Below are 13951 nucleotides of genomic sequence, written 5' to 3'. Positions count from 1 at the left end.
CCCTACATCCTGTTTCATCCTTATTCCATCCTTGTCCCGTCTTGACTTACCACCAGTCTTTTATACGGACTCACGTGCAATATGACGGGTGCGAGAATGGACACTGGCTAAGTTGATGCATCGGAAAATACTACATGTGATATACAATTTACAAAGTGGATTGAGCCCGGGACAGAAACTTTCCTACACAATCTAACCCTGACATCTCTTGCAGTCGCCTGAAAGCTGAGCTTCAACAGTTGCGCCGCAAAGGCGCGCTGCGGGCGGGCACGGACCGGGGTCGCTCGTGCGCCCGCTGTCTAGCTGAGCTCGGTCGCATCATGAACAGGGGCGCGCCCTGCCGCTCGTGCCAGATGCGCGTCTGCAAGAGCTGCCGCGAGTTCAGCAACGGCGGCCACGGCTGGGTCTGCACCGTCTGCAACAAGCGCATGTGAGTCACTGCCCTGCGGCAGCAGCACCGTCAGAAGTGTAGGCGAATGCTGCCATCCCGTGCGACACAAACTCATGCGGATGTGGGTACGCTGATCGCGTTTGGTTGCATGCAGAACAGTTGGCGTGCTCCACGACCCAAAATCACGCTTAAGAGAGTTAACATAGAAAAGATAATAGTATTAGCCTTATTCATCGGAAAAAAAACAGGAGAATGGAGATATAGTTTGGTTGATATTTCGATAAAGGCATGTTGCCGAAATATCAACTAAACTATATCTCCCTTCTCCTGGTTTTTCCGAGGAATGAGGGTAATACTACTGTTTATCTACGTGAATAATGCTCCTCGCTAATGCACTGAACAACTTACGTCATTAAGAGAATTTAAAGCGCTTTGGTTTTTTATGTTTTAAGTCTATTTTTCCGGAATTGAACTATCAACGATAATTCAATTTCTCGCCATCGACCGTAAGCACCTTATTGAAACTTCTAACTTATCGCTTCCTTACAGCTTATATCTGCGTTCGTTTGCAGAAAGAGCTTAAAAAACTCGTGTGCAGCAAAACAGATTTGAATTCACGTACTGACGCTATGCAACATATATATATATATATATATATATATATATATATATATATATATATATATATATATCCTGTATATAATATATATATATATATATATATATATATATATATATATATATACAGGAACGTGTGGTTGATACTATCTTGCTTTTGTGACTACTTAAACGCGGTATTATTCACTGCGAACATTTTCTTTTAATGACATAATGCATTTTCACGGTAAAAACCTATGAGCAACGTCTTAGAGAATTATCCCGTACGCGAACGCTCTCTCTCTCTCTCTCTCTCTCTCTCTCTCTCTCCCCTCTCCCTCTCTCTCTCTCTCTCTCTCTATCTATCTCCCTTGCACTCTCTGTCTTTCCCTCTCTCTCTTTCTCTCTCTCTCTCTTTCTCTCTCTCTCTCTCCCTCCCCCGCTCTGTCGCTCTCCCTCGCGCTCTCGTTCCCGCTCTCGTTTGTCCTGCTCGCACTTAGTCTACCGCTCGTCCCCGCGGCTGCTGACTGTTTTATCATGAGTTATCCCCAGAATAACTAGATTAGCTTCGCGGTCCAGACCACTATTTTCACCAAGCTGGAAGTGGTCGGTCTATTTTCAGGGAAACGGTTTATCGATATGGAACTACACCGAATGGAACCAGATTGTGTCCTAGCTCGTTTTAGTTGAGCCATCGCTATTGAGCAACATCCATACGGACAACTTTGCTGACTCAAACTGAGAACCGCTTGTCCGTGAGGGTGGGATCTCGCCGGGCCGGAGGATGATGTCAGGGGAGAGGATATACATGTAGCATGTGTCTTTGTTAGGTGTACACACATTTACGCATGTAAACACAGGCCCACTTAAGCCTTCCGGACAAGCAACTGTTTCCATTGGCGGCCACGTGTTCGGTCAGCCTGTGAAATACTGACCTGGCCTCAGGCTGCGTGGAGGTCACCATACCGGTGACTTGGGCCCGTCGTGTAGTCACTTCTGTCACTGACCCAGGGCTGAGTGTTTTGCTGCCGGTGGTCTTCTTATGTTCAACTGTGACACCAGAATTCGCTCATTGAATCGCTCCGCTCTCCGCCCTGACCTGCGGTGAATGTTCTCCGCTGCCAGAAGATGTCTCTGACTGTTGCGCCGGAGCTCTCTCCCCGCTCTGACCTCAGGTCACCGTTCGCCGCTGGCAGTTCAGATCTCTGACTGTGGTGCGCGGGCCATGTTCCAGTGAGATCCAGCTGGCGACGGGGCAGTGGATGGACGCGTTCGTGCGCCGGCCGTCTAGGCGACGCGAGTCGGTCGCGGTGCCCACCAGCGTGCTCCGACGCCAGATCCGACGCTCCTGGACCATCTCCAGTGAGTGCCGCAAGCCAAGCTTACCGCCGGTGAGGACGTTCTGTGTTGTTGAAAATATGAAGGCTCAGCAAATTCTTGTCAACATGGTACGTTTTAGCCAGCGTTGCAAGCTGCAAGCTGAGATGGTCCCAGAACATTTGTGGCTTGGATTGACCAGTGTTTATCCCATCGCCCGTTTTGACCAGTCCTTGACCCAAGGGCTGCTCACGTTGTTACCTGGAGGCATGCCTCCTCCCTTTCACCCAGTTATGAATGTCAGCGTCAATGAAGGTTGTCGGCCAAAATTTTGAGATAGACTCACCATCGAAATACATTGAGAATCTGCGATGTTGTATGTGCCACGCATGAAATTCCATGCTCCTGTGGCATGCCTAACTGGAGTTTCAATGAAATTTATTATAGTCGTTTCCTCTCTCCCCATAGGGAGTTCTTACATTCACCCTGCTTTCCCGTACGCACCTTTCTGTCTTAACTGTCTGTGCCCGGTGCCGTGGCTGACAGAGTTGCGCGTGTCCTCAGACGCGGCGGAGTCAGGCCGCTCCGTGGCCGACATGCGAGCCCGACAGGCCCGACAGTGGCTGGCCGGAGCGCCACCGCCTCCGCCACCGGCCGGCAGGGGTCAGCCGCACCCCCGCCCCCGCCCCCGGCCCCGGCCGGAGCACCGGCCCGTCCGCCGGGTCACGGTGGCGGCCGCCGACCGGGGACGGTAAGTGTCAGTCCGCGAGGGGCTGATGCTGGGGTGTGGCCCAGCGGCCAAGGTCATGGCTATTGAGTGAGATTTTAGGACGGGTACGTGACTGAGCACATCAATGATGCCCGCATGCTGATCTCACTTGCGGGATGCTGGCTCTATGAAGGGCGTGGAAATCCGACTGAAAGCACAAAAACCTTGTCTGATATGAAATCGGACTTCGCCAATTGGTAAAGTTCTCGGAAGAATTATTCACAATTTTACGGCGGTTGCTCAAGCGCGAGCTGAATTTTGAGGCCTTCCGACTCACGGCTCACGGGACTTTCTCGCATCGGACTGTCACCTCAGGCACGCGAATCACACCCCTGCAGTGGTATGGTCGCCCCGACCAGCGGTGGCCTTCGAGCACGTCTGGCTGGATGAGGTGGCAGGGGGCGGGTGAGAGGGCGGATCGTGCCCGTGCCCCGCCTGTTGAGCATAAATTCGCTCGTGGCCCGTGGGTGTGACGGCGTACACCGTGCCCCGCCCGGCCAACAGCTGCGGTCGAAAGTAAAAGCATCCCGCCTCGGCCCGTCCAGAGTGTCACGTTTCCAACGGCCGTGGTGGAGAGGGCAGCCAGTCCCTGCAGAGTGATGTCGACCCGGACTCTTGCTAAAACAGGTGATGGCTCCAGCCATCCCTAGCCAGAAAAGGGAAAAGGACGACATGGGGTCAAAGGGAAGTCGACCATGGTCTTTGACGAGGCGTGCACTCTTGTGGGAAATGGTACAAACATCTCCCGTTGATTGGGTTAGGCTATTTCCTAACTTCTCTCTAATTGAACCGACGGGATGGCCAGAAACAACGTACCCTGAGAATGATGGCTCTAAGTGCTGCATACAGGTGCGTCCGTATGCCGTGATCCCACCCACTTGCTGGCTGCCCACACCTGAACCACGAGCGAGGCCGCGGACAGAGCTAGCCATAACATCGAGAACCGGAATGTTTGTGTCTTCAGCGGCCGAGTCCGGCCGAGTCCAGCCAGCCACTTTTGGGATCGGCTCCTATGTTCTGTTTAATCACTCGTTGTACCACGGTGAAGTTTTCAGCAGCAATCTGCACAATTCTATGCAAGCTGTGGTGTAATATCCTCAATGAATTTAGAGGCAGGCTGTTTGGCTACCCTGGAAACGCTATCTCTGTCTGTTGCCGTAGCGCTACAGCCTCACCGCGCTATTTGACGGTCTTGGAGAGCGAAACAGTTTAAATCACGAGAAGGCCAGAACGCGGGCTGAAAACAGGTCCAGATCTCGGCGATTTGGTGTCGCAGCGACGTGCGACCAACTGAGGAGAGAACGCACCGGGGTGGTGTGCGTCGATGTGTGCAGAGTACCACTCACCTTCGATCCCGAACCCCGGGACCGCGCGTTGTCAGGGATGGTGTGCGTCGATGTGTGCTGAGTACCACTCACTTTCCACCCAGGACCCCGGGACCGAGGGGTCTCGGCTACTTTTTAAGGACTGATGCCTGATATGGGTGACTAGAGCAAGTAAAGGCGTGAAACACGACTCACGATGTAGTCGAATGTACTGCGTGCAACTCATCAGCCGACTTCAGCACTGTTCGATTTACTGGCGTGCCGGCTATGGACCGGCAAGGAACCAATGTCAGGTGTCAGATACAACACGTCATGTCAGGTGTCATGTCAGGCGTTACACCCGATGGTCCAGACTGAGGGAAACTGCGTCATGCGAGCAGTGTAGATACTTACCCAATTTATCATAACTGGCTTCCACCCAGAGCATCATCGGCTCACCTCAATATTTACATCACAGCCACTATTATCACAGACATACACGGGATCTAGACTATCACAAACTCATCCGGCTCGTCGGCTAGTGTTGGCAGGGCCAGAAAAGCTCAAAGACAGCCGGTATTACAGCAACATGCTTTGCAAATTTCTGTGTGGAGGAGTTAAATGATCAGTGTACCGTTGGCAAACCTCATCTTGGAAGAACATTCCAATGCATTCATAAGACCTAGCTGAGTGGGTTCCAAAAAACTATTCGTCAATTTGGCAAAGTTTTCGTATCATTTACATAGGAGCATGAATTTTTCTGTTATCACCTTGCTGGAGCTATAGGTGTCATACTGGTAATAAGGCAGACTTATAGCCATCGATCTTTCGCTCAGACTGGCTTTTCATTGTTACACATTTGGGCCACAATATCTGCCGACGGCTTGCTCACATGTGGTACCAATATCATCAGTTAATGCCATTAGTCAACGCCTTGCGCTGCCCGCAGGCGTCTGGTCGTGCCTCGTAAGCCGCATGATTGGGATTCGCTGAGTAGCGAGCCTTCGAGCGGGACCAGCTCGCCCTTAGTTCAGCGGCATCCCGACAGGGCGCAGCATCGCCGGCGGTCAGATGGCGTCGGTAACGGGGTGAGTAGCAGCAACCGCCCAGCCCAGCTTTGTCCGTGTATGATCGCATGGGACGTAAAGCTCCTTTTAGATTAACACTGAACAGAGTAGAAAAGACGGCGTTGTGTAGGACGCAAGCAAAAAGACAAGACAGCGGTCATGAAACGGCCGTCGCAAACGACCGTCCATTGCCACCTACCACTTGGCGGTTATTCCGATTGCTCTAACGGTCCTAAAATAAAGCGCACGCACACCTCTTACCGATTGCACGTCTTAAGCTGTTGAGTTTTGCCTATACCATCGGGTTTATTCGTCGCGACAAGTCGTGATCTTTCTGCCACCAAGGTCTAATCGGTCTGTCTGAAGCTCCATACGGACCCGGGAACCTATGACCGCCGTTTTCGTTGCCCACAGCTGCGGGGCGAGACACCGGTGCTGGGTCTGGCCCGGTCCTCAGCGCGCCCTCGCGGCGGCCGGGCGGCCACCCTGCGCCGCGTCGTGCCCGCCGACACAGTGACCTGGTCCGAGGCGCCCCTAGCGAGCTCGTCGCCACCGCCGGCCACCGAGCCGCAGTACGAGAACGTGCCGTCGGCGGCGCGGCCGGGCCCCGACGGCGCTGACGCGTCCCCAGACCGCGGCTCCACGAGCGGGTGGGAGGCGCTCCGTCGGGAAGAGGAGAGATGTGGTGGCGGCGAAACGGCGGAGAAGCCTGGCAAAAGGCCACACTCGCTGGGAGGAAGCGGTGCCCGCCAGACACTGACCGCACCCTTCCGACTGGAGGACGGGAGGCGGGGCAGCTGCCCGACGGAGGAGGCAGACGATCCTGGCCAGGGCGACCCTCCTCGGAGGAGCAGCGATCCGAGCGCTGGTGTCGACGCCCGCCACCTGGCGGCGCTGCGGTGGAAGCTCGGTCGACCTCAGGGCAAGTCGGACCTGCGACGCCTGATCGAGGAGCGCCGGCGTGCCAGCCTCCTCAGCGCGCTCTCAGACTCCGCCGGCCTCAGCTCGGAGGAGCCGGCACGGGGCACGGGTGTCTCGCGTGCGCAGCACCAGCGAATCAAGTGTGGCCCGGGCCCGGACCAGGACCGACTCGGACCGTGACTCGGACTCCGATGGCGACTCGCTCGGCAGCTCGATCTTCAAGCGGCTGAGCTCGCTGGCCAGGCGGCGGTACCACGACCATACCAGCTCCGAAAATGAGGATCCGACAGGTATGGAACGCCTTGTCACCGGGGCGACCCAACCGAGCTCGGAAAAACAGGCGTAGTTTGACAACGATCTTCAGATATCTGCAAAACACATTTCACGGTTTAATTCACTAGCGTCGAGTCTCTGTCTCTCGCAAGCCAGTGATAAACGCGACGGCCTGGTAGGGCAGTTTGTATTACAGTCCCATCCCCGAAGAGCTGATCAGCTCATTTGTTCGGTATGCAGCTGCTGAGGTACAGCCAGGATTAACGGCGGGGGAGAAGTTCGCAGGGATTACGACCGGAGAAGGACGAGGGAGGGGGGGGGGGGGGACTGGGCTGATATTTTTAGAGCCGAGCTACTTAGAACCTCTGATATGTACGGCACCTAACACATCAGCGCGCCATTAACGCATTGTGACGCCATTAACGCATTAACGCCATTAACGCTGATACATTGTGACGCCGAACGCTGGGTCTCAGCCGCGCACAGCACATACTTGCTCGGCCGTCTGCTGACCGTGCCACTAAATCAGCGCTGTTGGGTGCGACATGTCGCTGTCCATGTCATGTTAATCACGGCTGGTTGTAGGCACCCTGACCAAACGAACCGGTAACTTAACTCCAGACGTGGTGAGCGGGCTGTCACGTCACTGTCACGGTCGCGAAAACGTACTGAGTCGAACAACAGCTCAGCAGAATCGCTGTGCGATGACGCAGTGCTAAGGTTATGTTAGAACGCTCAGAGCCGACTTGTCCTATGCTTAAGACCTTATAATTTGTACACAATGCTGCATTAGCCACTTAGCGTCCAATACGTCCAACAAAAGCACGAGCCATGTTGTGGCGAAATATGAGGTACCCAAAGTATGCGTGGTGATATCACGAAGCCTCCTGGCAAGCTCCAGCATTGTAAGCTTGCATGGTCCTGATATTTTCAGAGGCCGTTTGGGCGCACGTTTAAATGGGACAGACTGCTCAACCGCCACATGTGTCAGGCAAGGCATGTGTTGCTTAGTACGCCAGGTGAACTTTCGGCGACCAATGTATTCGCTTCAAATTGCAAGCCATTTTGCATGGGGTTTCATATAGGTGGCGCAAGTGACGACAGCGGTAGGTTTATAAAGAGCGCTAGCTGCTTCCACACTTTTTCGGGGTGCCTCCTGTCTTCCGAAACGTTCTGCTCAGAAGTGTCATTCTATCTACTTTGGGGGGGGGGGGGAGAGGCAGCTGAGCCCACCCCCTCCCCCCCTCAATGCTGGCTTGAGTCCCCCCCCCCCGCTGCCTCTCTGAGTCACCTCAATGCATAAAAGCAAAGAGGGAATATTGGACCAAATAAATACAGATAGATTATCTTAACTATTGGTGCACTGTGTGGCAGGTACCAATAAAATACCACTTTTGATATCGCGTTAATGTTGTGCCAAATACTAATCGGTAGGTACCTTATGTTTTTGCCTTGCTAGCTCCTTCATATATAAAGCCAGTCTTCAAATGTTTTGGAAGTTTTTCAAATGATTACGCATGGATAGGGATAAATAGCATTTTACTGTAATATACGGCAACATTTAAAAGGACAGGGTGGTCCAGCAAAAAGGTTAACACACGTTTTCTCCAACAGCGGCAAGAGGACTATGGCGCATAATCGTGGCTGTGCTGGTTATACATCGCCATCAGCGACATCGGTAGTTATCAGGGACGTTTTACTAAGATTTACCAAGATGTTCTCTGAATGACATCACGTTCTAAGCTTTTGGCAAAAGGCAGCTCGCATTAACAATAAAAGAGCATCTTTTCTTCTACAGGAAAACGATTTTGAATTTGCGAAATGCAAAACATTTTTTTTTATTTGAACATCGAGGTCACAGATTAAAGCGGTCGAAATGCGGGTAAAAGTCGGGTTTTGGGGAGGTAATGTCAACTTTTTTGGCTGAGCCCCCTCCCCCATTTCAATCAGTGGCGTCCCTGGTTTTGCTTTTTTAAGTGTAAGCTGTACTTGCTGGACTTGATATCTCTTAATATCCCGCACGCAAATATACATACCCCACACGATTAGTCGCCGAGGCATACTCCCGACCCAAGCGTCTGTCTTTCTAGCCTAAATGTCACAGAGTGTGCTGCAACAGTATTGCTCATTTACTGTGTGCGCCTGCTGTACTTGCCGTCGAATTGAAGGTCAGGTTCTTGAGGTCACGCTCTTTTTTCAATTGGCGCTTTCAGTCCTCTTAAATATTGAACGTGTTAGGTTGGAGGTGCCTAGGTGACGACAACGCCTTACCATTCAAACAGTATCTTAGATGTTTCCTTTTATCCACTTAAAGTAATGGTCTTGACAGCTCATCTGCTGGTGTTGGATCATTTCACGGTTCTCGATGACGCTGCATAATAACATATTTTGTATTTTGAAATGAATTGCCGTTACTCCTGTGCAGATATACAAGGAAACGGCAAGAACAAAGCAAACCTGATTTTCTCTTGCTTGGCCAGCATGACAGGCTAGCTATCAGAACCATGCGAGGCACCACGGTCGAAAGGAGAGTGCCGCCACATTCGTATTTTATTTGGAGAGGATCTGTCACTTAATCCATCGAAAAACGCGCATCGAAACATAGCTTAGACGACTACAAGCAACATGTGACACGTGCGTGATCACTCCTTTTACTTAATCAAAGCCAGCAAAGCTCATAACGCACCAGCATTACAAGGGCAGGTGGTGCAAAAATAACAGGAGCCTCAAGGACGACGCGTCCTGTTCGTCTATGAGAAGCTCATATGCAGAAAGAGCACAGCACCAAGAAAAAAGTATCGATGCATATATTACAGCATACTGGACGCCATCCATATGCATGATAATGCCAATACGATACATATACACGATGCAATGCCAGACCATAATATATTTAGGTAGTGCCAGGGGTGTAGGAAACAGTGACAACACCGAAAAGGGGTCGATAGCAATGGGCAAACATGGAGCCGTGCGTCAGGCTGTCCGTGTCGAGTCACGCAGAGCAGTTCCTGGTTTCTGCGTCCAGGCCGACTAGTTGGCGTCGCCTACAGTTAGAAGACGTCACCCACCGTCTACGTACCGGAATCGGGCGCCCGAGGAAAGCTCCACCAGCTCCAGGAAGCGTGTCTGGACCTGGCACCTGAACATGCCTCCTCCCCGAGACCCCCCATCCCCCCCCCCCGAATGACCCTCGGTGCGGTGAAGAGCAGGTGCGGTCGGCCGCATACCATCTCTGTGGGCTAAATGTGTCGCATGAACTGTCTCCTTTTGGCTGGCGCCCAGGATTTGAAGGTTGGTCTTCTCAGGATGGAGCAGTTCAGACTTCATATCGTGTTCATTATCTTTCCGCAATAAAGTGCTTCAAGGAAGCGCTGGAGCTCTAATTTTGAACAAGGACCTTATGGTGGCAGTCGCTATATTGTTTCGCGCCTGCATGAGCCATGCGATTTTGCGCGTTTTCTTGAATGAAGTACCACGCAGGACAACATTGGGGCCGTATCGTCGTTTCACAATGCATCCCGCGGTGATTCAGCGCACCAGCTATGAAGCAACCTGAATAAGGTAACATTGTTAAACGCTTTTAGCTTTTTTTCTTCGAACCTGTGCTGTGCCTTGAATTGGCGGAGCCTTGTAACCATACGGAATTCAGCCCCGCTGCGATGTTCGGCAAACAACGCTGCTAACTGCTCCTATCGCTCCTGTATCGCCCTTGCTGCGTGTTTGAATCGCAAAGATCAGTTGAGCTCTTTAATTTTTTGGTATTTTATCTTAAAGTTAAATCTTTCATAGGAGCCCACACCTTCCTACAATAATCACATACCTTTAAGTAATTAGACATGGTCGGTAGATATCTTTTACAGAAATTGTCGGTAACGGACATTGCTCACAGATTCGAAAAATACATGTTTAAGCGGGCGCCAGATGCGAGTCAATGTTAACAGCGCATATACCAGCATATGCAATGTTTTCCTCAGAACACACGTCGCAAAATGGAATAGATTACCCACAGTTTGTCCCAACAAGGGACAAGGAATTACAGGGGATAAAATGTATTAACTTTACGCAGATGAAGGCTACATAATTATGATAAAATATTTCTTTTTAGGAGCGGTTCCCGTTTGTATATGCGGATTGACCCGCATATTTTGTTGCGGGGTGGTATTTTGGCTTTTTGCATAATTTTCACTGCCACGAGGTTCTTATCACACCGAATCTCATGGCTTTTTTGCGCAGAAAGAAAAAGTCACGATTGAATGTCTCAGAAGTTTTGTTCTTTTGCGTCTAGAACATCCCTGTAAATAGGTGGCCGATTAGGTATTTTTAATTCACCGGCATACGATACATGTTCACCCCTGGATGACCTCCAGACGATGGTTATGCAAGTGATGTCCGTTAAGTAAGTTGTATTCTTTAACGAGTTTTTAGTCAAGGACCTTGCCTTTATTAACACTTTTCGGTTCTGTGGGCAAGGTCAGTGACCCGACCAAACATTTATTTAAAAAACTTCTGTGACGAAAATCACGTGCATAATCATTGTGATGTGGTCACCTTTATTCACTTTAATACTTCCATGCCGTGTTTGATATGTGAGAGCAGGAGTGACAGTGGTATCGTATGTTGGTGAATCAAAAAGACCCATTCGGCGACGTTTTAACAAGCACATGCGTGACGTAAAAGCATAAAACTCCCGACACTTCATTTGTTAAACATTTTCTTTCTGCATACTAAAACTAGGAGGTTCGGCGTGATCAGAACCCTGGGCTGTAACGCTTTTGCAATGAAACAGTGGCTTCCCTACCGCAAAATATTTGAATCGATCCATCTACGTAAGCTGAAACACTTAAATGTAAATATTGTATGTTGGAGAATCATGTAGTCTTCACCTGTGCATAGTTAGTGTGGTTATATCACCCGTGATTACCTGTATTTTGCCGGGTCGAAGTGTCGTTCATGTGTGTCATTGTGTTCCATATGCTGAGAAAAAAGATTTGCATGCTGGTGTGTGCGCTGTCAACACTAGCCGGTATCTGATATCCGTTTTATCTTTGTACTTTTCGAATCACATGAGCTATGACCATGGGCGAAAATGGGTTCTAAATATATTCTACGTAACGTGTAAAACGTATGCAAGTATTGTAAGGACGTCATTTTAACTGAACTATTTACTAGACATGCCTTTCATTTCGCAAGTAATAAAATACAAATCTAGAAATCTAGTGCTAGAAATCTAGTCCCTATGGAAGAGGTACGTAGCCGGTTGCCAGTTCTGCATAACCTTTAGACTGAGTAGCCGTGGGAGAATGCTCCAACACGGGAGTGTGCGGTGTGTAGGATAACATCTGCTGGCGAATACACCCCCCGCCCCCCGAAAAAAGTCCTTAATTGTCCCCCACAAAGTGGCGACAAAACTGAATTAGTCTTGTGAATTCTCACAAAGACTAGGCATCGCATATCCCTGCAACGATTCTGTTAAGCTATTGCCCGATACAATGCATACCGAGCTGGAAACGCAAGGTGCCGGGAAACAGTGCACTAGAAGTAATGGAATTAATAATGGAAACAAACCACTCACTGCGTCTGATTTATGCCATGCCTGCATTTACTAGTACGACGGACAATATTGTCAACACTTTTTAAGAGGTGTCGTGATTAGTGACACGGCCGTCCCCGTTTCAACTCAGCTGTTGGATGGACACCAGTTGACCTTCGAAGAGGAACCACACAGCAGAGGTCTCTGAGACACGATCCCACATAATGACCACACATTCTTTAGGGTGGCTGATGCTCCATCAGCTGAGATGCAGCGATCGCGCAGCTTGATGTCTGACAGCTAAGCTGTGCTTTGACTCGGCTCTTTTGCACATTTGAGTATTGCCATTGATCATTGATGGTTCCGACGAATAGTGTCGAATGATCCGAACCGTCTGCGCATATGCTTTGAGCAAACGGTTATCACAATCACTAAGCATCAGACCCACAATAATGTTAACGTGACTCGGGGAGGATCTGGCCACTACAATTTTTAGCAAAAGAGTGCCCACTGGCTCTGGGTGTGTGAAAAGAATAAGGTTGGATGGAAACATTTTTCCTAACGTTGCAATAATCGCCTGCGCCATTTTGTGCTGTGCCGCATAAACAGGGGTATAGTTTTTTTATTCGGTTGAAGCATATATAAAAATGACATTTTCAGTAACGGAAAAATACATAATTAGCATTAACACACATTAACCATACATTAAACATAAATTTATCTAAGTTTGTAAAAGAAAGCGGGCAAAATCCACGGAGAAGCCCGTTTTTGCTGCTTTTCGGACGATGTCGGGGTCCGCAGTTTCTTCCTGTTCAGCTCCCCGCAACGTATCTTGTATACCCACACCCTCGCACATGAGCGTGTCCTAATTCGGGTTGGGAACGTCCGCAAGTCTGCTTAAATAATTTTAGTTGATTGTTACGCATTTGTTTCAGCCGTCGGGAGGCTGAAGCTCCTCCTAGGTAACCAAACTGTGTCGCCTTCGCACTATCCGCAGCTGCTCGAAGTTCGGCGTTGACCCCGAGACCGTGTGATGTAACACACGACTTTAATGATGAATAATGATGAATTATCAGCGAAGGGCGGTGTACAAGCCTCATTTTTCAACCACATTTGCTCGCTTACGGACCGAGACGACATTAGCCGCTCCGACAAACACAAACACTGCATTCCTCACACCGACACCGTTAGCTGGTGTGCTTTGCGGTCCGACGTCGTGTCTGTCTTCCGCCCGCTCGCGTCACCGTCCCGTCTCTGTGCCGTTGCTGGGAGTGTTCGCTTCTGTGACCGTCCGCTCCGCCTGCCCCGCTAAGGTCACAGGGTTACCGTGTACCGCCCGCCGGCGGCGACGGCCACCAGCTCGGCCACGGACATCTCCTCGTCGGACGCCGCGCCGCGAGGCTTCCCGTCGCCGCCTGTGCGGCCTCGCATGGGACTGGAGTACCTGGGACGGCCCGTCGCCCGCGCCAGCAGCCTGGGTCGCTTTGACCGGCCGGCCGCAGCCGACGCCTGGCCGCGCGGCTGGCTGGCAGACCATTACCAGACCCTGCCACGGCTCTCGGCGCTGCCACTCGGCAGTCAACGTGACACGGCCTCAGGTCACCGACCCGTACCAGGTGAGACCCTCTGGCTGGGCCCGGAGTCGGCTGATGAGGGCGTGGGCGAACAGGAGCCCCGTCCCCCTCCCAGCCCCCGAACTTCTCCCGGCCGGCGTCGCAGACTGGTCCCGAGCGGCGACGAGCCCAGGTCGGCAGCGGGCGCACCTTCCAGACGGCGCGGCGC

The 13951-nt window shown here is 51.1% G+C and overlaps 1 protein-coding gene across 1 annotated transcript in view; it reads left to right on the top strand.

Moving 5' to 3' along the window:
* LOC119102311 (synaptotagmin-like protein 5) overlaps nt 1–13582 on the top strand; it is a 32031-nt gene extending 18449 nt beyond the window's left edge. The window contains exons 3-8 of the mRNA XM_037225678.1: nt 215–430; nt 2223–2350; nt 2870–2945; nt 5328–5466; nt 5860–6656; nt 13483–13582. Of these exons, the coding sequence (XP_037081573.1) occupies nt 215–430; nt 2223–2350; nt 2870–2945; nt 5328–5466; nt 5860–6546 (1246 nt within the window). The 3' untranslated portion in view covers nt 6547–6656; nt 13483–13582. The remainder of the gene's footprint in view (nt 1–214; nt 431–2222; nt 2351–2869; nt 2946–5327; nt 5467–5859; nt 6657–13482) is intronic.
* The last annotated feature ends 369 nt before the right edge of the window (nt 13583–13951 follow it).

Source organism: Pollicipes pollicipes, unplaced genomic scaffold (assembly GCF_011947565.3).
Source record: "Pollicipes pollicipes isolate AB1234 unplaced genomic scaffold, Ppol_2.1 Scaffold_5724;HRSCAF=6776_pilon_pilon_pilon, whole genome shotgun sequence".
NCBI lineage: Eukaryota > Metazoa > Arthropoda > Thecostraca > Pollicipedomorpha > Pollicipedidae > Pollicipes > Pollicipes pollicipes.
The sequence above is the reverse complement of the archived record's forward strand: the minus strand, read 5'-3'. Positions and strand labels throughout refer to the sequence as shown.